Source organism: Lontra canadensis, unplaced genomic scaffold, assembly GCF_010015895.1.
Source record: "Lontra canadensis isolate GAN:19392208 unplaced genomic scaffold, GSC_riverotter_1.0 scaffold12, whole genome shotgun sequence".
Taxonomy (NCBI): domain Eukaryota; kingdom Metazoa; phylum Chordata; class Mammalia; order Carnivora; family Mustelidae; genus Lontra; species Lontra canadensis.
Window position 1 is genome coordinate 5841994 of NW_022631006.1, and position 27972 is coordinate 5869965.

Here is a 27972-nt window from a genome sequence, read left to right on the forward strand (position 1 = left end):
TGTTAAGAGGCTTTCCTTGCCCTGGCCCAAGTCTACCTTCCCAACCTTGCATGGAAGGCTCCCAGCTCAAGTTAAGGAGAATTTGATCTGTCTGGGCATGTCTGGCAACAGGAAAGCTCACCCTGCCAGGAGCCTGTTTGAAAAGGAATGAGAAGCCTCCAGAAAAAGATAGAGATTAAAGGAGGGGCCTCCCCGGGAGCCTGACAGATAGGCCTTTTCCAGTTGCTGGAGGTGGGGGTGGGGAGCCTTGGGATCCAGGCAGCCTGCTTGGGACCTTGATGTGGGAGTAACCCAGAGCAGAGACAGGCTTCTCCCTGACTTTGCCAGAATCCTGAGCAGCTTGCCCTCTCCCACTGGAACAGAAGTGGCTTCCCAGAGGCACAAAGAATGGTCAGGACGTAAGGTTGTTCCAAATAACCACGCAGAGGCAAGAGCCAAAGAAATGGGATTTACTCAAGGAGAGAGCGATGGCTCCCCATATTGGTCATGAAACACATGGTCCCGTCAAAAGGAATGGCTAAAGGAAGTTTACAGAATGGATCTTTATGGGGATATGGGCAGGGTGAGGGAAAACCAGTAAAAGGTTCTAGGGCTAGTGTGGGGGAAGCTGTTACCACCATAGGCCTGAAAGGGAAAGGGGAAGAAGTGGTTACTGGCACCAACTAATGGACCAGAGCTGGAGCTGTAGAGGGCCACAAGACAGGAGCTGTGGCCTTAGGTAAAGACGAACAGCCACTGACAAGCTGTGACCCAGCGTGGAGGGAGCAGACTTCCAACTTGCTGCCAGTGACTGGCATTGGCCAAACTCGGATGGAAGCCAAAGGGCAAAGAAGTAGGGTGGCGGCAAGGCCATTGAGGTCAGCCTGCTGGACACTGGGCAGGACGTTGGAGAGCAAAGAGGAGAAATAGAAGGGACACAGAATGGCCAGCATACCCCTTTGTCTGTAACACCGTAGAATGATGAGGCCCAAGGAAATTGGGGACGCATTAATTTCTCCTGCTTTTCCCCTCACACACCCTCTCAGCAATAGGATGAATGTCCCCGCACTCCCGCTCAAAACAGGGGGCTCAGGCTCACACTCAGACTCGCCTTCAAATCCCAGCTCTGTCTCTCTATGAGCATTGCAAGCTGCCACAAACCAGGGGGGTGGCTTAAAACAATGAAAACGTATTCTCTCGCAGTTCAGGAAGCTAAAAGTCTGAAATCAAAACACAACACGTAAAGCCACCATTAGCAACCGAGTGCATGAATAGACAAACTGTTGAGTGGAATAGACCAACAATGTAGAAAAGAAGAGCAACTGCGCACTGAAATTTAGTGTGTGACAAGGATAGCCTTTCGGTCCGTGAAGATAAGATGAATTTTCCATAAAGATCTTGGGACAATGGGGTAGCCTTCTGAGCTAAAATAAAATATCCACACCTCACCTCGTCCACCAAAACAAGTTCCTGAAAAATCACCTATTTAAATATTGAAAAAGAAATCAGGGCGCCTGGGTGGTTCAGTGGGTTAAAGCCTCTGCTTTCGGCTCAGGTCTTGATCCCAGGACCCTGGGATCAAGCCCCACATCATGCTCTCTGCTCAGTGGAGAGCCTGCTTCCACCTCTGTCTCTGCCTGCCTCTCTGCCTACTTGTGATCTCTATCTGTCAAATAAATAAATAAAATCTTTAAAAAAAAAATCATAAAAATACTGTAACCATGGGAGAATGTTTTTATTATTATATTTGGGAGAAGCATGCTTTTCTAAGAATGACACCAGATCAGAAGTCATCAAAAACGTGTTTAATACATTCGGTTACGTAGGGGCGCCTGGCTGGCTCAGTCCGCAGGGCAAGTGACTCTTGAACTCTAGGTTGTGAGTTTGAGTCCCAAGCTGGATGTAGAGATTACCTGAAAATAAAATCTTAAAAAAAAAAAAAGAAAGAAAGAAAATACATGGGCTCCTGGGTGGCTGAGTCGGTTAAGCGTCTACCTTCTGCTCAAGTCATGATCTCAGGGTGCTGGGATTGAGCCCTGCATGGGGCTCCCTGCTCAGCAGGGAATCTGCTTCTCCCTCTCCCTCTTCTGCTTCCCCTGCTTGTACTCTTTCTCTGTCTGTCTCTCTCTCTGTCAAATAAATAATCCTTTAAAAAAATACATTCAGTTACATAAATGTATTTTTTTTCCCACGGGAAAATAAACCCCATAAGCAGAGTCAACAGACAAATGAAAGCCAAGAAAACTGATTTGCCAATTATATCCAGACCAAGAGCTGATTTCCTTGATATTTCAACAGCTCCTACAAATCAATAAGAAACAGACTAACTCAATAGAAAAATGGACAAAGGATATAAACAGTCCACAAAGGAGGAGATATAAATGGTTCTTAAACATATGAAAAGATGCTCCCTTTCATTCTTGATAAGAGAAATCCAGATCAAAACTATGGCAAGATTTTTCACCTACAGAGTGGCAAAAATCAGCAATGTTTGCTATTAAAGCGTTGGCCACACTCAGACCCTGCTGGCAGGTCCTCACAACCTCCAAGGACAGCAGTTAGCAGAGCCCAGCGATCACACTCTAAGAATGTATTTTACAAATATATTCTCACACACGCTTAAAAAAATAGAAGCAAGGGTATTCTTTGCAGCATTGTTTGCCATGGCAAAATGTGGATGTCCATTCATGCGATGGGATACTATCATTCAAAAAAGGTAGGGGGTAGGGGCCCCTGGGTGGCCCAGTTGGTTGGGCAGCTGCCTTCAGCTCTGGTCATGGTCCTGGGGTCCTAAGATCAAGCCCCACATGGGACTCCCTGATCGGAGGGTAGCCTGCTTCTCCCTCTCCCTCTGCCTGTTGCTCTGCCTACTTGTGCTCTCTTCCTCTGTGTCAAATAAGAAAATAAAATCTTTAAAAAAAAATTTTTTTTTTAAGTAGTCACCTGGGGTGCCTGGGTGGCTCAGTGGGTTAAGCCTCTGCCTTCGGCTCAGGTCATGATCTCAGGGTCCTGGAATCGAGCCCCGCATCGGGGTCTCTGCTCAGCAGGGAGCCTGCTTCCCTCCTCTCTCTCTCTGCCTGCCTCTCTGCCTACTCGTCATCTCTGTCAAATAAATACATAAAATCTTTAAAAAAAAAAAAAAGTAGGCACCTAATATGTCCTAGTATGGAACTAGGCCCAAGACCTATACAAGTGAATTTTATAAAGCCCAGTGCAAGAGAAGGAGGGCTGGGGAGGAACCACCCAATTGCTGATTGCCCCAGCGCACCCACCAGTACTGTGTGCTAAGAAGCTGAGGCTGAAGGGCGCCCCCCCCGCCCGAGCACAGGCCCCTGTCATGTGTTCACACAGTCTTATGTTTTTGTGAGATGTGCAAAAGATATTTTAACCCCATTGTATAAGACTACTGTGTCTTTCCCTTCAGACTTCCTTCTGCCACACTTCCCCAAGGACAGTTTTGGGATCTGGCAAAAGGGAAGGTGAGATGCGATACATTAATTGTTAAGTTTAGTGAGATAGACTTATGTGACTTGTGGTAACTTCCACACAAAGTTAAGTTATTGCTCGCCAGCCCTGTGCTGAAATGGCTTTCAGAAATATGCCTTTTGCCTCACCTGGGATGGCCACACAAAGATTGAAGTCACACAAACTCACATCAGGCAGTTGTTTTTTTTTTTTAATTTTATCCATTTATTTGAGAAAGAGAGAGAACATGAGCAGGGTGGAGAGGCAGAGGGAGAAGGAAAAGCAGACTCCTGGTTGAACAGGGAACCCAATGTATTGCTTGATCCCAAGACCCCAGGATCATGACCTGAGTCAAAAGCAGACGTTCAACTGACTGAGCCACCCAGGAGCCCAGTTAATAATTTTTTAATACCATGCTATTTTTCCGGATCTGGGAGTGTTTGTGGTATTTATCAGCTTTTTAAAATGTGTGATTTAGGGGCACCTAGGTGTCTCAGTGGGTTGAGCCTCTGCCTTTGGCTCGGGTCATGATCTCAGGGTCCTGGGATTGAGCCCCACATTGGGCTTTCTGCTCGGCGGGGAGGCTGCTCCCCCACCCCCCACCTGCCTCTATGCCTATTTGTGATCTCTCTCTCTGTCAAATAAATAAATAAAAATCTTAAAAATAAAATAAAATTTGTGATTTAGGGGTGCCTGGGTGACTCAGTTGGTTAAGCAACTGCCTTCAGCTCAGGTCATGATCCTGGAGTCATGGTATCGACTCATGGGGCTCCATGCTCAGCAGGGAATCTGCTTCTCCCTCTGACCCTCTCCCCTCTCATGCTCTCTCTCTCACTCTTTCTCTCCCTCTCAAGTAAATAAGTAAAATCTTTAAAAAATAAAATACAATTTGTAATTTAGTTTGAGTTTTCTAAGTTTTGTACCAAAAATTAAAAATAAATGCAAAATATCTTGCTAACCTCTGTCTTTAATTAAAAAAAAAAAAAAAAGCCATTGTCAAGAATACCCCTCCTGTTGGCCTGGACCTCATGAGTCCCAGTAGCCTATTTGTCTCTCCTGTTTGTCTCCCCAAAAGGGAAGCTTGTTGGTGGAAGACCTGCTGGGTGAGTTGAGCCTCGGAAAAGCAATAGGGAGTGGTGGGGACTGCAAAGATTGGAGATGGAATGTGCAGTGTAAAATGGACAAGTCGTTGCTCAGCTCCAGCAGCTTGTTGCCAAATCTCCTCATTTTTCTAGAAAAAATAGTAAATCCGATCTTTATGTAAAGTCTCATTTTGTTTTTACATCACCAGCTGTGGTAGACTGCCAACCATGGCCACAAATTCCTCCCATCCCTATAGGCGCACCCTTGGCAATGGGACCTTGCTGTTCTACCCAATAGCAGTGGAGTCTGCTTCTCTGCTCCCCACTAATTCTGGCCTGGCCTGTGTCTGTTGTTGACCGAAAGGATGCAGTGGGAGTGACACAGGCAACACTGAGCCAAAACCTCAAGAGGCCTTGTGACTTTGTCTTTTGCCCTTTTAAATTGCTAAGTAGCCCAGGATCACCTAAAGGAGGATGAGACCCCACAGGGAGAGAGGCCCTAGGGCCAGAGAGAAGCAAATTAATCCCAGCTATTCTAGCTGTCCCATCCAGGGAGACGTGAGAGTGAGGCCATCTAGGACCCACTAGCTAAACTGTCCCCTGAATGCAGCCACCTGTGTGTGCCCAGGTGAGACCAGCAGAAGAACCACCAGAGTAAACAACAGAATGGTGAGGGAAAGTAAATCATTATAGTTAAAAGCTACTAAATTGGGCTGGTTTGTTACACAGCAAAAGAAAAGAGGCAGAAATTATTAAAACACCACAATAACCAAACTCTTCAAGTCACCATTAGTGATCTCTTCAATGTGAATCCTTGGAGGACAGGAACCAAATCTTACTGATCATAGCATCCCCAGTGCATACCGTTGTCTGATACTTCCTACTTAATAATTCCTTTGTGAAGAGGGTGCCTGGGTGGCTCAGTCGTTAAGTGTCCACCTTCAGCTCAGGTCATGATCCCACGGTGCTGGGATCAAGCCCCACATTGGGTTCCCTGCTCAGCGGGGAGTTGGCTTCTCTCTTTCCCTCTGCCACTCCCCCTGCTTGTGCTCTCTCTCTCTCTCTCTCAAATAAATAAATAAGTAAATAGAAAGAAATGATGGATTAGTAGTGTAAACTGCACACTAGAATGGAATTCCGGATCACTAATGAACAGTTAAGTCAACAAGAATTTTGGTGACAGTGTGTTACATCTTGGGAGAGCTAGAGAAGGTCACTCTGACCAACTACAACCTCGAAGAAACCACAGGGAGTCTTGATGGAGGCAGGAAACAGAGTGGAGCCAGGCCACCTGAACCTGGGAAGCTCCAAAACCAGGCACAGTGACAGTCAGTGGCCAATGAGGTGGTAAATTAGGAAGCGTTGGGATTTTCAGGATGGAGAAAATAATCCAAAAACAATCCAAAATGGAACTGAAATGTAATCTTCTCTGCCTTGGAGAAAGCTTTAATGCTCTGCAGCATCATTCCTGTTAGGGGTCATAAAGCATTCCAACATTTGGTTGAATTTAAGGACTATGGCTTTGTCTGCACAGCCAGGGTGTGGCAGCTGGCCAGGTACCAAGGCAGGCCAAGGTGTTGGCCCACTTTCTTTCTTTTTTTTTTTTTTTTTAAAGATTCTATTCACTTACTTGACAGAGAGAGAGATCACAAGTAAGCCAAGAGGCAGGCAGAGAGAGAGGGGGAAGCAGGCTCCCTGCGGAGCAGAGAGCCCAATGCGGGGCTCTATCCCAGGACCCTGATCCAGGACCCTGAGACCACAACCTGACCGAAGGTAGAGGCCCAACCTACCGAGCCACCCAGGCGCCCCAGCCCACTTTCTTCTTCTGCCCTTTGCCACCAGGGGGACAAAGAATGAAAAAGACCTCTCTCTGAGGCTGAGCAACGTCCTTAAAGGACTTAAAAGAATGGAGGGAAAAGGGCTTAGTGGGGGCTCAAAACAAGATCTTCCCTTCATCTCTACATACACCAAGCCTGTGTACCCCTTCCCCACCCCACACCCTCAGAGGCGATGAGGACATCCTATTGTTTATTTATTGAGGGACCCTGAGTGGGCAGTCTCTTTCTGCAGGTTCCTCTGTCCACTGCCATTTGCGACATAAATTCCTGGAGTGTTAGAGTTGGAAGAGATTTCAGGCACTGTTTGAACCAGCCCGACTTCTGTATTTTTTTCCTTAAGAAGTGAATGATAGCCAGACAAGTGCATGAATCCTAAAAACTTTGATTAAAAGTCTGAAGTTCAGGGGCGACTGGGTGGCTCAGTCAGTTAGGTGTCTGCCACCGGCACAGGTCCTCAGGTCAAAACTCAGGGTCCTGGGATCCAGCCCTACGTTGGTCTCCCTGCTCGGTGGAGTCTGCTTCTCCCTTTCCCTCTGCCGCTCCCCTGCTTGTGCGCTTTGCCACACTGTGTCAAATAAATAAAGTCTTTAAAAAAAAAGTCTGAAGTTCAATCTCTGGGCTGTCTGGTTACCTCATTCAAAGGGAACCCTTGATGTTTGTGTTTTTGTTTTTTGTTTTTTTTTTTTAAGATTTTATTTGAGAGATGGGGAGAGAGAGTACGGGGCGGGGGGAGCAGAAAGGGACAAGCAAACTCCCCCTTGAATGGGGAGCCCAACGCAGGGCTAGATCCCAGGACCCTGACAGCCACCCAGGCACCCCTTTGGATGTTTACTTTGAATCTGATTTCAACCATGTATAAGGAATCAGTTAGGATGGTGGGAAAGATCACTGGACCTAGAGTTGGGAGCTAGCCTTCCAATCCCAGCACTGTCCCTGGGGAGCTGTGACTCTAGACATTTCTTAAGTCTTCTGCGCCTCCGTTTCCTCATCCACAAAACAGGGATAATTATAGGAACGTGCCAGGATTGTTGGGAGAGGATTAAATGGGATGAGCTACGTAAGGGGTTTGATGAGGTCCTGGGAACAGAGTGAGCACCCCTGTTACCTACTTTTGTCGTTGCTATCCTCAGTGAGTATCTCCGAGCGTTAATTTGGGATTACAGCAAATTTGGAGTTAAAACACAGAAAGCACTCCCTAATATGCACACAAAATGGCAGCTTTTATTATTCACTGTAGAAGGAGGCACAAAGAATTATAAATGTAAACACTGGCTCTGCTCTTTAGGACCTCACAGTCTGGCAGGGGAAACAGGGGAAGCTCCCTAGAAGTACAGTTAATGAGGCAATTTATGATTGCCAAGCGCCAAACGACCGGTGATTCTGAGAAGTGGGAGCCGGCCTGTGAAGGGCGGTCGGAGAAAACGCGCCAGAGAATGCGATGTGAAGTTCACGTAGGCACAGGGGCGTTGTTTTTCGGACCTTTCTCCTCCTCTCGCCTGCCCACCCCACCTTCCCCTTGGTTACTGCTGCCCCCTGGTGTCAGTCACCTTCCCAGCACTCCTGGGTGTTAATCCGGACATTGTTCACCCCGGGGCAGTCTGGAAGGGGAGGGGGCCGCTTACCCACCGCACATCCGGGCAGGACTTGAAGCTGAGCCGGGTCCCCCGCCCCGGGAAGAAAGGAGGTCTCTCTGCTTCAGTTCTCCAGCCTGGACAAGGACACAAACAGCAACTGCCTAGGTGAAGGGAAAGGGGATGGAGACAGGGTCCAAGAGTATCACATACGCGGGCTGCATCTTCCAAGGTTACAGAATCACAAAGCTTTGGACGGCGCGGCCCCTCCCTCTACAAGAACTTCAGCTTTCCTCCCTTCCGGCATCGGTATATAAATTTGCGTGTGATTTTCCTCGAAATGAGAAAATTGAAACCTCAACCTCTTTCAGGATTTGTGGGTAGATCTTTTGTAGGATGTTGCCCAATTTAGGTTAGACTGAGGTTATGGGATTTGGGAAAGAATTTCACAGAGGTGATGTGTGCTTCTCAATGCATCACATCAGGGGTGTCTGATATCAACCTGAATTATTGCTGATGATGTTAACCTTGATTGCTCGGTTAAGGTGGTGTTTGCTTGGTTTCTGTGCTGTAAAGTTGCTCTTTTTCCCTTTCCATACTCAATGTGTTAGAACAAGTTGCTAAGTCCATACCATGTTCAAACGAAGAGGAATTAAGTAAGCCCTGCCTCTTAAAGCAAGGCATATTAAAGAATCTGGGATTGTATTTTTTTTAAGATTTTTATTTATTGACAGACAGAGATCACAAGTAGGCAGAGAGAGAGAGAGAGAGGGAAGCAGGCTCCATCTGAGCAGAATGCCCGATGCGGGGCTCCATCTCAGAACCCCGGGATCACGACCCTAGCAGAAGGCAGAGGCCCAACCCACTGAGCCACCCAGGCGCCCCTCTGGGATTGTATTTTAAAACCATCACAGTAATTAGTGTATTTTGGAAAAGATATGTTGCGGCCTGCAAATATCTTGTTCTTCCTTAAAGTTATACCTACTGATTTTAGTTAGCATCCATCGATGGATCTTGCCTGTAGAATTATTAATGTGATGATCTAATGATGATTTTTTTTAAAGATTTATTTATATGACAAAGAGAGAGAGCACAGAAGGGGGGAGGAGCAGAGGGAGAGGGAGAAGCAGGCCTCCTGGATGAGCTGGGGACCCCAATGTGGGGCTCAAACCCAGGAACCTGGGATCATGAGCTGAGCCGAAGGCAGACCCCTAACCGACTGAGCCACCCAGCCGCCTCTAATGGTGATTTTCTATTTCACCTATTCCTTCTACATTTATTAAATGGAATTCTTTAAAGGAAACTTGTCCCTTCTCCACCAGTGAGTTATTTATTCAGCCATTTATTTGTGTCTGTACAGACTTACATAGATTTATTTTATAATTTGTGTTATAATCTAATATCATTGTTATTTATTACATTGCTCAAATTGTTTCAGCCTTGGCTATTAGGATATCTTTGAGTTGGTTCCTGCATCCTTTTGCTATCCACCCCACAGCTTGATTTTTAGCCCTAATTTTCTAGAAATTCAAGTTGCTCCAGGTTTATCTTGCATTAGATAGTCCAGCCCTAGAATTAGTCATTTTCCCAAGGAACCCTTGTTCTTTTTATTGAAGAATGGTATTCAGAAACCAACATCTGGATGTTAGGTGTGCTCCTTATTAACGTGGTGCCCCTTCTTTTGGGACTTCTTAGCAGGCAAAACTAGCAAATATATGTATGTATATTTGCTCACATATACACACCATTTATCTCTATATTATTTGTATGTCTATATATAATACAGATATATAATATATAATTATTTATAATATAATTATAAATATATTACATTTTATATATTAACAAGGTTTTATATGTTATATAAACTATTATACAGATATATAATATATATCATAAGTATGTATATATTATACAGATATCTGTGGTTTATGGATCTATATAGAGTGACATCTATCTATATAAATCTATCACATATAGTCTCTAATACTATGTGTATATGTATATAAAACAAGCATGAGGGGCGCCTGGGTGGCTCAGTGGGTTAAGCCTCTGCCTTCGGCTCAGGTCATGATCTCAGGGTCCTGGGATGGAGCCCCGCATCGGGCTCTCTGCTCAGCAGGGAGCCTGCTTCCCTTCCTCTCTCTCTGCCTGCCTCTCTGCCTACTTGTGATCTCTCTCTGTCAAATAAATAAAATAAACAAAATCTTTAAAAAAAAAAAAAAAGAAAACAACCATGAGCTCTTACTGATATATCCAACTCAAATCCAGTCCCACAAGGCTTATTCTAGCCTTTCTCCCCAGCCACCACCTCTTTCTCTGACTGTAAGAAACTTATGTCCCATTAGCTATTGTTTATCTACTTATTTATTCAAAACTAATACATATGTTAAATCATTTCAGAATTGTTAACCTGTAACAAATTTACCAACTCTAATGTCTATATATGATTCCTTTTTAAAAAAAAATGTATGGTTCCTTTTGTCTATAGCCTTACTGTATCCAGTCAAAAGATTGTTTTCCAAATTTATTTATTTTAGCTTTTCCCCCACCCCCACTACCTTTTTCATATATATTTGTAATACAGTTACATTCATATGTAACATCCTGGGACTGACGATATTTTTTGTTTGGACACAATGAAGTTTAGTCTCCGTAGAGGTCTATGGATTTTGATAATGGCATAGTCATGTACTCACCAACCTATCATACAGAACAGTTCCATGGCACTAAAAATCCCTGTGTGCTGTCCCTTTATAGTCAACCATTCCTTGTTTTCTAATCATTCCTCCCGACAATCGCGGGTGTTTCCTTTCCCTATCATTTTGCCTCTTCCAAAATGTCAAGCCTAGGTCAGGAGCCCCAGTTTCCACAGTATTATGAGTTTCCCCTGTATTGGCATTAAACTTTCTGTATTCACACTTCTCTGCCTTCTATGTCCTTGTGAAGCAGTATATCCCAAATTGTCTCAAGCAGATGTTGAGTGAGTAATGTCACTAGAATGTGAGCCCCAGAAGGATAGGGATGTCTCTGTTGTGTTTGAAGTTGTGTCATTGGTGTCTAGAGCAGTGCTTGGCATATAGCCGACACCAGTAAATATTTGCTGAATGAATGAATGTGTGAAGATTCATGTTTGTGATACCAGCCTCCCAGATGGTTCATATGACCCTCACTTCCTGCTGTTCCCTGAGTAAATCAGGGCTACGCTCTGTAACTAACAAAGTATAATGGAGATGACCAAAGGTAGCTTGTAAAGTTTCCACCTTGGCTTCTCGGATGGCTAATGCTAGGGAAAGCCAGCTGCCATGTCATGAGAACTCTCAAGCAGCCCAGTGGAGAGGCCCACGAAATGAAGAACTGAGACCTTCTACCAATAGCCACCATCAACTTTCCAGCCTAACTGAACAATCTCAAAAATGCATTCTCTGATTCCAGCAAAGCTTTGAGATGACTGCAGCCTCAGGAAAGACTCCAAGCCAAATTGCTCAGCCAAATCTCTGACCCTTGGAAACGGTAAAAGATAACTTTTTATTGTTGTTTTAGACCACTAAGTTTTGGAATAATATGGTATCTCAGAACAGATAACTAATCGTGTGTTGTCCTAAATAAAAGAACTTCCTGACAAACTGCATTTAGAAAACATTGGATTATGTAGCTAAAAGGATTTATTTACTGATGGAATCTTCAGAGCTTTTAATATGCTAACTGCTCATTGAGAATGCCCATTCTCATTTAACTGTTTACTCCTTGTTCATCTTGTTACCTTTCCAGTTTGGAGATGTCAGTTGTAAATAAATCTACAATCTCCCAGCATCCCAAGTAAAATGGAGATTGTCCAAAAACAGCAGGAAAAGGAGACTCTCCTGAGGATTGAGAAAGTTGGCCTTAAAATTCCTATCCGTCACTACTTCAAGTAGCTACTTCAAAATCACCTTTCATTTGGGAATTTTATGCCTCATGGCTGCATCCACCCAGCCAGCATCAAAAGCCACTGCTCTCCCATGCACTGCTTGGGTCCCTTGCTTAACTTGCCATCATAACACAACTGAGATCAGAAAGATGGACAAAACTTTATGTGAAATTCAGTGTGGTAGATTGAATTGGGTCACCAAAAGAGATATGTTCCAGTCCCAACCTCTGGTACTTTTGAATGTGACCTTTTTTGGAAATAGGGTCTTTGCAGATGTATTCAAGTTAAGATATAGTCATACTGGATGAGGGTGGGCTCTAAATTCAGTGACTGGTGTCTTTATAAGAGAAATTTGGACATAGAGACACAGAGGAGACACAAGGAAGAATTACATGTAATAATAGAGGCAGAGATTGGAATGATGTTTCTGCAAGCCAAGGAACACCAGAGATTGCCAACAACCAGGAGAAGTTGGAGAAGAGACTAGAACAGATCCTCCCTCAGAGCCTCCAGAAGGAACCAACTCTGCCAATAACTTGATTTCAGACTTCTGGCTTCCTGAATTATGAGAGAAAAATGTCTATTGTTTTAAGCCACCTAGTTCGTGGTGCTTTGTTATGGCAGCCCAAGGAAACTAAGACATTTGAAAAGGGCTAAAAAGGAAGAGCACCCGGCAGGCTCAGTAGGAAGAGGATGTGACTCTTGATCTCGGGGTTAAAAGTTCGAGCCCCATGTTGGGTATAGAGATTTACTTACATATATACATACATACATACATACATATTAGAAAGAAAGAGAAAGAATAAAAGAGAAAGAAAGAAAGAAAGAAAGAAAGAAAGAAAGAAAGAAAGAAAGAAAGAAAGAAAGAAAGAGAGAGAAAGGAAGAAAGAAAGGGAGAAAGTTGAAAAAGAAGAGCTGGGACACCTGGGTGGCTCAGTCGTTAAGTGTCTGCCTTTGGCTCAGGTCATGATCCCAGGGTCCTGGGATAGAGCCCTACATGGGGCTCCCTCCTCATCAAGAAGCCTGCTTCTCCATCTCCCAATCCCCCTGCTTGTGTTTCCTCTCTCTCTGTGTCTCTCTCTGTCAAATAAATGAATAAAATCTTAAAAAAAAAAAAAAGAGCTAAAAAGAATTCCTCAGAGGAATATAAAATGTCGTGTTACCTACCCATGGAACTATCATCTTGCCCAACCTGGGCCCCCTGACTTACTGCCCTGCCAGGATCCTGACCCACTGTGGTAGAGGACGCTTGGACGCACTCAGGTCTAACTAGACCCCTCAGGGTTCAGGCCTAAGAGAGAAAAACAGAACAATGCTCCTTCCAATGCTACACAAGGTCTGATGATAAATCCACATGTCCTGACCCTGGACTCTCTTCATCCAGGATAACTGACATTGTGAATATCCATTTCTTTCAGGGAATGTCTTGTCCACACCCCTCCCCCACCCCTCAAAGGGATGGGTTCAATAGATTCTTTCAAAACATAGTCATCTACTGTTACTAGAAGAGATACACAAATAGTGGGAAGAGAAGTTTCAGTGAGCTTTCTGAAAGATCCAGAAGCCCCCAGTACTTCCCCACCATTACACATTGTTCTGTAACTGCCTACTATAAACTCTTGAGTTCCATGAGAGAAGGGACCATGTTTGTCTCACTTAGAGTTCTGTCCCCCCAGTAGCTCTCCCAGAGGCTGCTGCATAGTAGGATGGTGATAAACATTTACAGATGAGGCAGCTAGTGCCCAGTTAGGTCTGGAACATGCTAGAAATCACACAAAAAGTTGATGGTTGAGTTGGTGTCCAAGCCCAGGACCTTTTTTATTCCCCGACCTCCCACCTTATTTGAACCTATTTAGCGAAGCTGATCAGTAGGTAAAGCCCAAACTTCTCTTGCCTAAACTACTGCAAAACTGTTTCTGATCTCCCTACCACTATTTCTCCTTACAGTTTCTAAATCTTAAATCACGCATGTGCACGTCCACACCTGTAGACCCTCTAACCAAATCTCTGGTCCTTTGCATGACTGATTAAAGCAGCTCAAGTCTGATTCCTTCCCAGGGTGTGGGACCCCGTGTTTTATCTTGACCTCATGTTTTAACCCTCAGGCATGACCCCCTCTCATATCTCTTTTGTTTGTCCAGAAAATCCCCCTTTCTCCTTGAAGACTAAGCTCAAAATCACCTGCCTTTGTAAAATGTTCTTTAACCCTCCTTCTCAAGCTTAGCTCCCAGTGTTTCCATAGTAACAGACCATTTCTGCCTCTTGGGCAGCTCACATAAAATCACCTCACCCTTGTCTCCAGGGAGGAATGTCTCCCCTACTAGTGACTGGTTTATCTGGTTTATCAACGGCAAGGCCCCAGTGTGATGCCCATGGCCCTTTTGCCTAGCACGGGGCTTGGCACACAGTAGAGGCCCTGGGGGGCTTTGTGGGGAGTTGGCCAAGTGAACAATGAGACACTGTGGCCACTAAAACTAGCTTCCAAAAAAGCAGCCATACCTCTTCGCCCTTCCCACATCTGGAATTTCCAGGAAGTGCCATTTTTTCTGCAACCTTCTTCAAGACAACCGAGATTATCCAAGCAGCAAGACAGAGCCAGGTGAGGGGAAAGATGGGTTGCAATGTCAAGAATGTGTGTGCCCTTCCCCTCTCCTAAGAACACCTTTCTGGATGAGTCTCACCCAGGACAGCCCAGGCAAGAGCTATGAGAAGGGGGCAGGGAGCCATTTTATTAGAGTCTGGAGTGGGAAGGAGAACACAAATGACTCTAGCCCTCAAGCATTCTTGTGTTGAATGATTACCTAGAGCACTCTTTTTTTTGTTGTTGTTGTTGAAGATTTTATTTATTTATTTGACAGAGAGAGAGAGAGAGATCACAGTTAGGCAGAGAGGCAGGCAGAGAGAGAGGAAGAAGCAGGCTCCCTGCAGAGCAGAGAGATGCAGGGCTGATCCCAGGACCCTGAGATCATGACCTGAGCCGACAGCAGAGGCTTAACCCACTGAGACACCCAAGTGCCCCTAGGGCACTCTTTAAAATGCAGGTACCAGTGCACCAGAGTGGCTCAATCCCTTAAGCATCTGACTTGATTTCAGCTCAGGCCATGGTCTCCGCATCATGGAGTCAGCCCAGAGTCAGGCTCTATGCTCAGCGTAGAATCTGTGTGTACCTATCCCTCTGCTTCTCTATCTCTCTCTCTCAAATAAATAAATATATAAATAAAATGTTTTTTAAAAATGCAGATACCTGTGTCCTGCCCCCAGAGACTATAATTGAGTAGGTCAAGGGTTGCCTAACAATTTACATTAAAAACTAAAACAGAGGCATCTGGTTGGCTCAGTCATAGCTTGCAACTCTTGATCTCAGGGTTGTGGGTTTGAGCCCCACCTTAGGTGTAGAGATTACTTAAAAATAAAGTCTTTAGGGGCTCCTGGGTGGCACAGTAGTTAAGTATCGGCCTTGGGCTTGGGTCGTAATCTCAGGGTCCTAGGATCAGAGCCCTGCGTTGGACTCCCTGCTCAGTGGGGAGTCTGCTTCTTCCTCTCCCTCTGCTGCTCCCCCTGTTGTGCTCTCTCACGAATGCTCTCTCTCTCTCTCAAATAAATAAAAATAAAATCTTTAAAAATAAAATAAAATCTTTAAAAAACAAAACAAAACCAAAAAACTCTCCCCAGTGATTCAAATGCAAGAAATCTCAGACCACACTTTGAGAAATCATGGCCAAGAAAGTCTTTTCCGGCAACAGCTGAAGATCTGGCCTCCTCCTCCTCTCTCTCTCTCTCTCTCTCTCTCTCTCTCTTTCTCAAATCCAGCCTCAGGGACCTAGATGCCTGTAGGGATCCTGGGAAGAACAATGATCTTGAGAGACTGACCCACATCAGGATTCCAATAGGAAAAGGGGTTAAGCCTATAAAGTGTGGGCCCAGAAGGCAGAACAGGCCTGGCATAGCAAGTCACAGGGAGGCGGATGTCAGCCACCCCTCTTAGGAAGACTCGTGGCCTATCTATTGGATCCCATCTTAAGGCCTGCCCTCTAGAGGGAATTCTCCCACCATCCCTGGATTAACTCTAAATTCCCTGGCATGGCGACAAGGCCCCTCAGAATCCAGCCCCTGCTCACTTCTCCAGTCCTTCAGAGTCCCCCCATTTCCAGAACTGAGCCTGCACCGCACCCCTACCAGACAGAACCTCTCTGCTCCTCCAGGAATGCCAAGCCTTCAACCTATTAGTCCTCCCTCCTCCAGGATTGGGCCCATTCTGCTAGCTCCGCCTAACCTGCCCATCCCTTAATTCCATCATCCTGAAATTAGCACCTTAAACCCACAGCTGGATGACGTGTTCCCGATCTCTGCTCCTTTTATACCCCCTATTAAAATTATTCGCAGCCCACCTCCGCCCTCAAGACCTGACACACTATCTGTACAAGAAATATTTACTGGGGGGCGCCTGGGGGGCTCAGTGGGTTAAAGCCTCTACCTTCGGCTTGGGTCATGATCCCGGGGTCCTGGGATGGAGCCCTGCATCGGGCTCTCTGCTCTGCGGGGAGCCTGGTTCCCCTTCTCTCTCTCCACCTGCCTCTCTGCCTACTTGTGATCTCTGTCTGTCAAATAAATGAATAAAACCTTAAAAAAAAATTAAAAAATAAATAAATAAATAAAAGCTCCCAAAGCCCAGTGAGCTGATCATTTGATGTCAGTTTGGTTCACAGAAATTTGTATTCATGAAGACAAAGGAAATTCATATCAGTGCAGCAACCCAGATGGAAGGGGTTGGGGAGAAGGTATCACCCTGGTTTTCCAATCCTCCAATCCAGCTTCTGCCACACCTGCCCCTGAAAAAATAGGTATTTGACCTCCTGGGCATAGAGAGGCCCCAGCAGCCTTAGGTGCAGCAGATTCCTCAAGTACTAATTCCCTGAATATCTTTTGAGTATGGCCCCCGGCAGCCAGTCCTCCCCAACTCAGCCTGGTAGTACTCAGTGCCTACTGTGTACCAGGCTCCAAGTGAGCAGGGCAGACAAGTTTTGAGCCTCCCCAGCCCACTGGTTGGTCCTAGAGCCTGTGAACTAGGGTAAACCAGGTTTCCAAGCCTGGCCTGTCAGTGGTGACATGTGGGTTTACCCTCAAGGTAGGCCAGAAGGTCATACAATGGAGTGGTGGCCAGAGACATTAGGGAGCTATTTGGCTTCCTAATCCACCTCTGAATCACAGATCTTTCCAGAACGTCTTCAAGATCCCCAGCAGTGGGAGAATCCAGTGTAGATGGATCCATGCCAGCCCTCCCTCACCCCTAACCCTACTCTAGGGAGATAAGCCTTCGGTGGGGCTTGAGCCCCACGGGTGAGGGTATCTGAAGAGGGGCTGGGAGCAGGAGCCCAGGAGTGTTTTCAACTTGCTAGTTGATTAGCTGTGTAACCTTCGACAAGCCCCTTTCCCTCTCTGAGTCAAGATTCCTCCTTTATAAATAGGGGAAAGGGACTAGACTGCTGTTTTGTGACCTTGACTATGAATCAGAATGATCTGAGCAGCGGCAAGAGAAAGGAACTTGAAAACACACAAATCCCTGGGCCCCATCCCAAAGCTCCCAAAGAATCTGAATTCCCATGGAGGAGAGGCCTCCTCCAGCCCTGGCCCCCAACCTCACCCCAGCTGGAGAGCCTCTGGAGTCCCTCCAAACCTTCCCCAGCAACCCTCCACTGAGACACTCTTTGGGATACAACCTGTAAGCCTCCTTGGAGGTCTTCCTTGGACCAGGGCTAAAGTAAGCTGCCCCATCTCTCTTTCTCCAAAGACTTCTGGAGCCTGAAGCACTAGTCAGTGAGCAGTTTATTATCCATCAATCTGTCCCCAGCCTCCCAGCACCGTGGCTTGTACACAACGAGACACAGCCTTCACTCGAGACACAGCCTTCACTCCGGTCTGTCCTCACTCCTGGTCTCGGGCCCCACTCCCATTTTAGCCCTCCAAGGCAGCACCAGGCCCAAGGGCCACACCTCAGCGAGGGGTAGAGGAGAGGAGGCATATCAAGCTGGAGAAAGAGGAGCCAGGTCGGCCCAAGCTTCTGAAACCACCAACCCAGGATGAAGGGAAAGTGGGCGAGGCTGGGCAGGGCTGGGGTTTGCCAGGCGACGCTTCAGGCAGGAGGCTCTTCTCCGGGAGGTGCAGGGAAGCCACTCAGGTCTCGGCCAATGATTTCACTCACTGTAAAGGAGGGGCAGTTGAAAGACTGGGCTAGGGACTAGTCCCCTCCTTCTCCAGAGACCCCCAATCCATTCCAGGCAGGCCTCAGTCTACGATGCTTCTAGGCTCCTCCTCCACTGGCTTCTCTTCCACTTTCCCCAGTGTGTCTGGATACCTCGTCCCAATCCAATCTCGCTCAGTTCCATCCATGTGGGCTCCCAGGCCCCCATCCCAGCCCTGTCCTGCTGGCTTGGCCTGCAATGTCAGGGCAAGTGCAGTCAGCAGTGCTGCGGGTGGGGGTAGCCAGTGGGAGGAAGGAGATGCAAAATACCAAGGCTTGTCACCACCAACCCTGACCACAGTCACCATGTGGAGTGGAAAGCTGAGGCAATATGCTCCGGGGGGACCTCTGAGAGCCCCTACCCCTCTCTGAAATACAGTGCCTGAGTCCGCAGATGGAGGGAGCTAGGCTGCATGACTTTTAAAGTGCTTCTAGCCCTGAGACTGATCTGGGGCAGAGAGCCAAGGCAGAAGGGCTGGGGCCGGTACTCTGTGCACCCTTTGGAACTAAGTGGAACTGGATTCAGGTGGCTGCATGCACCAAGCATGTGCCTCCTGAGATCCTCTGACTGGCCCCAAGGGACCAAGGATGCCCAATCATAGAAGCCAAACTCCAGCCCTCAGCAAACATGCAGAGCAACCTCTTACACACACTCACACTCACAGCCCCCAGGCGCACACCCACCTTCCTCCAGCGTGATACCCTGGATAGGGACACTGTCTCGGAAGCCGCTGCCGTAGCCACCCCTGGATTTCTCCTGCTCCGGAGCCCCCTCCCCAGGGCCATAGCTCGGCCCTACCTCATTGTATCCCTCCGTTGGTGTGGGGGGAATGCCACTCTGGGGAGGGAAGGGGCCTTCAAGTGGTGGGGATGAAGGCAGTGGAGGCCGAAAGGGGGCTGGAGGAGGGAATGGCAGCCCCAAGGGAAATGGGGAGCCCCGTCCTCCATAGGGGTCGGGGAAGGGCCGGGGAAGGAAGGAGACTGGAGGGGGGCGGCCACAACCTGTGGCACCCCCAGTCTCAGGGAACATCCGCAGGCCAGGTCTGTAGGATGGCGGGGGCCCCGTCTGGGGATATAGAGGGGGTGTGCCATAGCTGAAGCCTTCTGATAGGTAAGGAGTTTCATAAGCAGGGTCTTCGTGGGGATAGGAGGGGTAAGGGGGCCTGGGTGGTGAGAAGTCCATGTCAGTGCCAAAGGGGGGACCAGGTGCTGAAGGGAAGCCACGGAGAGATGAGTCCGGTAAGGGCTCCTCCTTGAAGATCACTGGGTAGAAGGGACAGCAGGAGGACACACTGGTGAGAGGGCGGGCTGTCTCCCCACCGCACAGCCTCCAACCTCCTCTCCATCCCCAGGCTTCAGCCACCCCTTGGCCCCTAACCATGGGGGCACTGCAGCCCTCTGCCCCACCCCCACTCCCCGTATTCCCACACCCCCACCATGGGCTGTCCTCAAGCGTACCAGGCAGAAACTTGAAAGTCTGGGTAGGACTGCGCTTCCTCCGTCCATTGGAGACATAAAAGTAGACCTGGACTGGCCGGGACACCCGCTTGTTGCTGTACTCAGGGACAGTCAGGGTCAGCGTCACCTGGAGAAGAGCACAGGATGAGGCAGTCAGCCCTCAGGGATCTAGACTCAGCCCATCCCTCTCAGGGACCCAAGCTCCACCTCCTGGTTTGTTCATTTGCTTAACAGCAAAGTTCATTCTCTAGAGATGAACCTGCTTCCATGGTAGGCAGGCCGCCTCCTCCAGAAAAGAAAAGGTAGCTTCTGGACTCCATTCCCATGGGCAAGAGACAAGAGCTGTGAATTTCCTGACTTCTCCCACCACCCACCCAGGGCACGTGCCCGAGTGACACTGGTACCTCGTTGCTCTGCAGCCGGTTCACTGTGGCCTCCTCCTCCCACTGCAGCTTTCCATCTGTGCAGGAGGAACAGAGAGCTCCAGCCCAACTCCAGGGGCCCTGCCCCCTGCCCCCTGCCATTTCCCCTCCTGCTAGAGCTGAGGTCAGACTCAGAAGTCCCCCATGGGGCCTGGCTCACAGAAGAGCCCACTGAGTGTTTATTCAATTGTGTGGAAGAGGCAGCAAACTGAAACCAAGAGAAATGGCAGGGCCAGCCCAGGAATCAGACACAGTTCATGACAGAGGCATGAACCCTCCCATCCAGCTCCAAACATCCCCTCCTGTCATAGTGCTGGGAGGAAGTTCAAGGGTAGGAAAGGTCCTCGCTTGCAGGAAGTCAATGAAACTCCAATCTCAAGACTCAGAACCTCTGCACCTGCTTTGACATGGTCTCAGGGTGCTATATTTGAGTATAGGAGCTGGGGCTCTCGATAGGCAGGGTCAGGGGAGGTGGTGGTTTTATCTGGACCCCTCGGTCTCCCCTTCTCCAGCCCCGCAGCTGACCTGAGGCCCCTCACAAGCTTTGCAATCCCAGTTGTGCTACCAAGCCCATAACTCAGGGTGTTCCAGGAGCTGTGACGGTCTAAATCCCCTCTCCCCTTCTCCTCTATAGCCTATCCACATGGGAGTAAAGTATGTCAAAGCTGACTCCTCTTTAATAAAATGAATGTGGATTTCCTACATTTGTTCATCATCTTGAGCATTTTATTTTATTTTTTTAGATTTTAAGTAATCTCCACTCCCAATATGGGGCTAGAACTCATAACCCCGACACCAAGAGTCTCATGCTTTACTGACTGAGCCGGCCAGGGACCACCCCCACCTCCTTTGAGCATTTGAGATTGCTGTCACACCGATCTCCCCTCGGGAAGCAGACAGGACAATAGGAAGGGCAAGGTAACTGTTCCCTTTTACAGAGAGGGAAACGGAGGCTCAACTTGCTAGTTTAGTGAAAGCGCCCGAGATCATTCACCTGCCGGTTCCAAACTCTTCCTGCCTGCCCCCGCCCCCATGGGTGCTCACCAGGGCCCCTCTCGATGAACACCACCTTGGAGTCTGGCAGGAAGTTGGAGCCAGTGAGCACTAGTTCCTCTCCTCCTCTCACGGAGCAGGCACTGGGGCTGTAGGCCTCTACCTGGGGCAGCTCCTGGGCTGAGCGCTGGGCTGCAGAGCAGGGCAGGAGAGAAGCTGGCAGGGCTGCACACAAGAGGATGGCCTCCTTGCCCCCACCCTCCTTGGAATCACTGCCACAGGACTCTGGAGGAGTCCTCCTCAGCAGCAGACACACAGTAAACCAACAGTATCCCTGGGGTCATACAGACCAGGTAAGGAGCCTGGGCAGAGAGAGAGATGAACAAGGTCACCAAAGGCCAGAAAGTTACCCAGACAAGGACACAGAGCGACCCAGGGATACTCTAGTCCAGCCCAGACAGTCTGAGAACACTGCCCCCACCCCCTCCATAAAAGAAATAAGTGATAAGTCCTTTTCAGGGCTACCTGGGACAGACAGGACACAGGACACGATGCAGAAGAGATGGGAAGCCAGACAGACATACAGAGAGGGAGCGGCAAGAGACAAAGAGCTGGCACAGGGCCTCTTTGCTCACAGCACTCAATGGGCACTGATGCTGTCTGCACTGAGACGACCTTCCCACTGCCCTGGGGCACGTGCACGCGGAATACGAGCCGCACTCGCGTGTTCTTGCGCCCGATGTCCGTCTCCCCCTTCCGTAGTTCGATGTCTGAATTCCGGAGCTTCAGGATTCCAGCACAGTCAATGCTGAAGGCAGAGAATGGAAGGCAAGCCCCCCCACCACCAGCCCAGGTGAACAGTGATGCCCCCACAAGAAGGAAACCCCCACCCTTCATCCAAAGCCCTGAATGATTTCCTCTGGGAGCCTGGGAAGGGGTTGATTTTCTAATCAAAGGTGGTCTCTCCAAGGTGCTCCCTAACCCCCAAAGTCCTCTTCTAGTTCATGAGAAGCCTGAAACCTGCTCCTAGGGGTGATGTCTAGCTCTTCTGGGAAGAGGAAGACCTCATGGAAAAGGTCAGTCCTAAAGCCTGAAGACTGAGGGGAAGTGAAACGGGGACCTACTTGGCTGCCATGTTGTTCTCAGGAAGCAGGGTCATCTCCAACACTTTGGTACCACTGACGACAGCTTCATAGCTAGCTGTGGCCACCATCTTGCCCGTGATACGGTGCACCTGATAGAAGGCATGAGGCCGCAGGTTCCGTTCATCTGCAGTGCCAATGAACATCTGTAGGGTCAGTGGCTTTTCACTGTAGCCCAGGAGCTGGCAGGAGAGAGCGGCCACCCAGTTGAAATCCCCAAGTCTCATCCTTCATCCATCCCTGGGTTTTCAGTCGACCAGGGGATGAGGATGGTGAAAGATAAAGGATATCCTGGAAGGGACTCCCAGGGGGAATTGGGCATCAGCTGTGGAGAAAACGTGGCCTGGAGTTCACAGTGCTATTCTTGGAATAAGGCCCAAACTGGGTTGGGCAAAGGGGAAAATCTTCCAAGAGAGACTGGCCCAACTCAAGAGACAACCTAACTCCCAGTGAACTTTGGCCTCAGCCTCACCCCATCCCCCACATCTGGCATGCCACCATTTTCCAGAGTAGACATGAGACTGGTATCCCATGGGAAGAGTGGAGCGGGGGTGGAGGGACAGAGAAGTAGAAAGTATATCCGGGTCCTTGAAGTGCACCCTTCCTCCTCTAACTCCTGCCCTTCCCCCAGGCTGCCTGCAGGGTCACTGCTGAGGGAGTGTGGGAAAGGGCAGTGCCATGGGTCGGCACAGCTGGAGCCCATCTGCAGGGATCTGGGACTGGAGAAGAGAAAGTCTATCAGGCCTGCCCTCTGCCCCTTACCTTGACTACAGGGTGACCACCAGGGGCAGCTTTGACAGCTCCTCGGCTGCCCTCAGTCTCATAGTGGGCCCGGTGGTGGGCTCTGGGCTGAACCTCGATCCTCAGTTCCAGCTGCTCATACTGGCTGGGCAGCGGCCAGTCCAGCGGGGGTAGGGCAGAGGTCCTGGAGAGGAGAGAAGAGCACTGACCATCTATAGCCTCAGACCCGTCAGGGAAGCAGTAGGCCCAGCTCCCTTCGATGTGAGGGAGGAGGGGGTGTTGGGTGAGGGAGAAAGGAAATCACAGCAGAAATAAAACAGTCCGAAAGCCCAGAAGCAGGGGGAGATAGGAGACAACCCTCTCAGAACCCCTTGAGACGAGGGTGTGAAAGATGGTACCAGGCCTGAGACTCCTTTCTTTCCAGCTCTGGGCACAGGGTTTGGGGTGGCGAGGGTTCATTCACCAGGATACAGAGGTCAACCTAGACCTAATCCTAATCCCCAGACCTGGACAGGAAGAGTTAAGTAAAGAAATACCACTTCAAGGGGCACCTGGGTGGCTAGGTGGGTTAAAGCCTCTGCCTTCGGCTCAGGTCATGATCCCAGGGTCCTGGGATGGAGCCCCGCATGGGGCTCTCTGCTCAGCAGGAAGCCTGCTTCTCCCTCTCTCTGTCTGCCTGCCTCTCTGCCTACTTGTGATCTCTATCTGTCAAATAAATAAATAAATAAATAAATCTTTAAAAAAAGAAAGAAAGAAAGACCACTTCGGACCAGAAAAGTCCTCAGAGGTTCACCCTTTGTTTTTCAAATAAAGAAATTGAGGCTCCAGGGAGTAGAATCCAGCAGGCCAAGCAAGACAGTGACTGACAGAAGCCAGGACTGTTTCAAGCACCTTTTCCACTAGCTGGGGCTGGAAGGTCAGTTCCAAAAAGCCAGGGGTTACAGATGGGCAATTTTCCTGTATTGAGCGGGAAGATATCCTCCAGGTGGTGGCTGGCAATGTCTGTAGACACTTTGAGTAGAACCAACTAGGGGACAGGGTGCCACTAGTACCCAGAAGATAGAGGCCACGGATGCCGTTAAGTCACCCTACAGTGCCCGCCACAGCCCCATACAACCCTGCTCTACAGAAGCCCAAGGCAACAGACGTTAAGATTTATTTCCCCAGGAAACTTTTCTGGATGGAGCCAGCTCAATGTGACATCCCAAGATTCAGGATGATTGAAGTGGGCAGGGTTCTTTGAGAGTGAAAGGGGTGGAAGAACTCTAAGCACCGCTTGTTTTAATAGGAATTCTTTGACTTGCAAGCTGTTTTATTCAAATTAGCAGCTACGCTTTTAATCAGTAAGTCATGGCCCTAGAAATTGAGAGAAGAGAGACTTCCTACTACCCAGCACAGGGCTTAAATCCAGCCAGGCTCACACCCAGTGCAGAGCTGGGGGCTGGGATGTGCTAGAGGCCAGGCACTCTCTCTTTACCTAAGTGGTCTTCCTGGGAGGTAGGGAGGTTTTTCCTTATTGGTCCACAGGGAGGGATTGTCCTTTTGCAAATTATGTTTGGAGGGGGTGGGGTTTGGGTTTGGTTTGGCTTGGTTTAATTCTCCCAAAAACTGAGTAAGGTCGAAGATTCTCTTTTGAAATGCCAAGGGCACAGAACCAGGACCGTCCTTCTAACCCATTCCTTGACCTTCTGCTCCCTCCATGGGATGGCCGGAGACACAGGTGGGGCTAGCCGCAATCCTCACCTGAAGATGGGGCTGTGTCCCCCAATCCGGGCCTTGGACCAAGCCAGCGGGGAAGGCACTGCCAGATAGTCCATGCCGGCCACCTCCTTTCGAGGCCCCCCAGGGGGCACCGCAGTCTCCTCAGCCCCTGACTGCAGCTTCCCATTGCATGGGGCAGGCTCCTCAGACCGAGGCAGGGCCACTGCCTGCTCGCTGGAAGTCCGCCGGGTCTTCTGTGGGATGCTCTCCGCTGGCGGGGCTCCCACGTAGTCAAAAGGGCCAGGGGAGCCAGGGTCCCGGGCCAGAGGCAATGGTGGTGGTGGAGGTGGCTCGGGGCCCTCCTCCCCCAGGCTGCCACGGCGGGACAGAGCTGGGGAGGCCGAAGATGGGGTTCCCGAGCTGGAATAGCGCCGCTTGCCACATGGAGAGGCCGGCCGTGGGGAGGCTGGGGTGGGCCCAGGAGCGCTGAGGAGTAGCCAGCTATCCTCTGGCCCCCGGCCTCCAGGGCTCGGACCATACAGGTTCCAGGGATCGTCGGGGGTCCATGGCCTGGGGGAGGCCCGGGGCGAGGGCAGGGGGGAGCCCAGGCCAAAGCGCGAGGCTGCCTCATTCAGCTCAGACTCCACCTCATCGCAGGCTGCGTACAGGGCTGCCTCGTCTGAAGCGTCGGAGAAGAAGCTCCACGAGGACAGGCTGCTGCTGCCAGGGCTGGGGCTGAAGAAAGGGCCCCCGCCCTGGCCCCCCGTCTCTCGGTAGCCCCCAAAGCCTTCCGGTGGTGGGTAATCCCTGGGGGAGCCATCCCCCCAGGCATCGGGGTTGTCCTCCAGCGTGGCCGGCGGGTCAGGGGTGGGAGAGATGGAAGTGATGCGGATGCTGGGGCATTCAAGAACACGGCCTCCTCCAGCCCCCCCGGAAGCCCCTCCCGGGGCCCCCAGCCTCACTGACCGGGCAGGCTGGCTCTCCCAAGTGCCAGGTGAGGGGGCTGGGCGGGGTGGTGGTGAATGCATGCCAGGCCGAGGGGGTGGAGGCCTGGGAATGCCAATAGGGGCAGCGCCATAGGGAGGGGGCTCCCCCAGGGCCAGACGGCAGCATGGCGGGGCGTCCTCTGAGTCCAGTTCTGTCAAAATGGGAAGGGAGGGGGACAGAGAGAGGGATGCCACAGGAGATGGGGACAAAGAGAAGCAGGTGAGATGTCTGGGTTCCTTGAGCGGCCAGCCCTCCAAATCCTGTATGCCACCCCCTCCTCAGCATAAGGGGGGGATCCCTGAGATGCCCTTAAGAGCCACAAAGACAAAAGCAAAGTTGGACCTCAGAAGGTGGAGTACATAGATCCAGAGGTCCCAGGCCTTTTCTCACTCGGAGAACCTGACACTCTTGAGCCCCTGGCCCTGGGACCTGGGGTACCAGACGGGGCGGGTCTTAAGGTGAGGGAGGCGACTGGAAAGGGGCTGGAGCTGGGCCTGGAGGCGTGTTTAGGGAGGCGCTGGGCTGGGCTGGGGGCGACTCACACATGAACCCAATTAGCAGCGGTTCCCAAACCCCCAAACGGTGCTGGCAGGAGCCCCAGTTGCCATCGCAACGGTGGCCAAGGGGTGGAGGGGCGCCGGGGCTGTGGCGACAAGGGGAGGTGGCTCCTCCTCCACTCCCTCCATCTGTGGGCGGGGGTGCAGCGAAGGGGATGCTGCGTGCGGGCCCCGGGCCGGGCTCCGGGGAGGGGGGCGCGGGCAGCGCCGATTCCGTGAGAGCGGCGGCCGCCGCCCCCGGCTCAGTCCCCGCCATCTGTCTCTCATTGCAGCCGGCGGGGGAGGGGGAGGGGCGCCCTGGCGGGGCCCGAGAGCTCCCCCAGCCCCCGGCGTCGGGTCCGCGGGCCCAAGGCCGGGTCAGGCAGCCGCACGCTCCAGAGACCCACCCCTACCCCGTTCCCCTTCCCTGGCGGCGCCCGGGGCTCTCGGGGCCGCTCTTCCCGCCCGCCCCCCATCCCAGTGACAGACGGCCCAGCCGAGAGGCGGCGCGCAGCCAACGGCACCCCCACCCCCACCCCAGTCACGACCTAAAAAGGAGAAAGTGGTGCCGGGCCCCCAGCCTCACCTCCGCAGACCCGCGTGCCCCGCGACTCCCCGCCACCTCTAAGCCCCTCATCCTCCACCCCAGGCTCCCCGCCCTAAAATTCCCAGACTCGGGATCTCCCGGCCCTTTCCCTCACTGACCCCGAGACCCCTTCCCAGCCCCGCACTAACCTTCCCCCGACCCCCCCGCGCCCAGCGGGGGGGTCTCCTTTTCCTCCCCGAACACCAGCTTAAATTCCAGCTCCTCATCCTCGCAGCTTGCGGCCCCCATGGAGCCGGCCAGAGCCCCCAGGTCCCGATCTGGGTGGGAGGGGGGAGCTCAGGAGGCTGCCGTATCCTCACCCGTGGCTCCCTCCCTCCCCTTCTTTGAGACGCCCCCTCCTCCGCAGCTGCCTCCTCCCTCCGGACGCCCCCTCGTTATTATAGAAACTTTTCCAAACTTTTTTCCCCCAAACTTCTTCAAAGCGCCCCCCCCAGCCTGTCCCTGATTGGCTGCCCGGGATGCTCCAGCCCCTCCTCCAGGGATGAGATGAGAAAACCACGCGCCCCTCGTCCTCCCCCACCCTCCCTCCCTCTGTCCTCTATCCAGTCCCTCCCCCTCAAAAAAAAAAAAAAAAAAAAAGAAAGAAAGAAAAAGAACAAAACTGAATTGGAAAACTGTCCTTCAAGCGTGGTGCGACCTTACTAAAGCTTATTGGCCCTCACTCATGACAATCATACCCCGCAGGGAGCACTACCACCACACACACACCCCCAACTTAGTCTAAGCTGAGGGCTCCGGGTCCGAGCGCCTTAGGGCGGTTACATCCTGGGCCTATAGTGTGGAGAGCCCAGGGAGATCCTTTCCTAAGTTCTGAAGAGTTGTGAGGTCAGCAACTCTCAAGAAAGGACACCTCTCCTCCCCTTTCCCTCCAAGCCTTGAGGCCCAGGAGGCTCTGGGGTTCAGAGTAGCTACAGGCTGCTCTGAAAAGGAAAAGGTCATCGTTCTCTTGAAGCCGCCCTGCCTGGGCCTTCTGGAAGCCCTGCCGAGTCAGCCCTCTCAGGCACCGTCTCTCCCAAACCCTCAAAGATGAAGAACATTTAGGCGTTTGGGGGGACTGTTCAGAGGTCCATAGCCCCTGATTGGGCGGTGATCCAGGCCGGGCTTTACCGCTGCCCGAGTCCCAGCCACCCAGAGGGGCCATTAATTAGCCTCCACGGGAAGTCGGCTCCCCCCTCCCAGAACTGTAGTCTGGAATGACTCTCAGATCCGATAGCATCCCGCTCCGACTAGCCTGACAAATCCTAGCCAGGTTTTCTAGGAACCCGAAGCCCGACGACCTTGTGGGCCCCAGGGTTGGACACC

The 27972-nt window shown here is 50.5% G+C and overlaps 1 protein-coding gene across 5 annotated transcripts; it reads right to left on the minus strand.

The window, feature by feature from the left end:
- Positions 1-17744: 17744 nt before the first annotated feature.
- NFATC4 (nuclear factor of activated T cells 4) lies at positions 17745-27670 on the minus strand. Of its 5 annotated transcripts, none has more exons than XM_032856251.1 (11): positions 27545-27670; positions 26799-26927; positions 24583-25678; positions 22861-23023; positions 22081-22280; positions 21592-21764; positions 21008-21148; positions 19946-20001; positions 19542-19668; positions 18768-19346; positions 17745-18043 (listed from the first exon to the last, which is right to left on the minus strand). In XM_032856251.1, exons 2-11 carry the CDS (start codon positions 26896-26898, stop codon positions 17976-17978), a joined length of 2703 nt encoding a protein of 900 aa, XP_032712142.1. In that variant the 5' UTR covers positions 26899-26927; positions 27545-27670; the 3' UTR covers positions 17745-17975. The 5 variants fall into 5 exon arrangements, with proteins under 5 accessions (XP_032712142.1, XP_032712144.1, XP_032712141.1 ...); XM_032856254.1 differs by lacking the exon at positions 27545-27670 and adding an exon at positions 18198-18277 and having other exon boundaries at positions 17977-18043; positions 19086-19346; positions 26799-27180; XM_032856253.1 differs by lacking the exon at positions 27545-27670 and having other exon boundaries at positions 19086-19346; positions 26799-27180.
- Between the last annotated feature and the right edge of the window lie 302 nt (positions 27671-27972).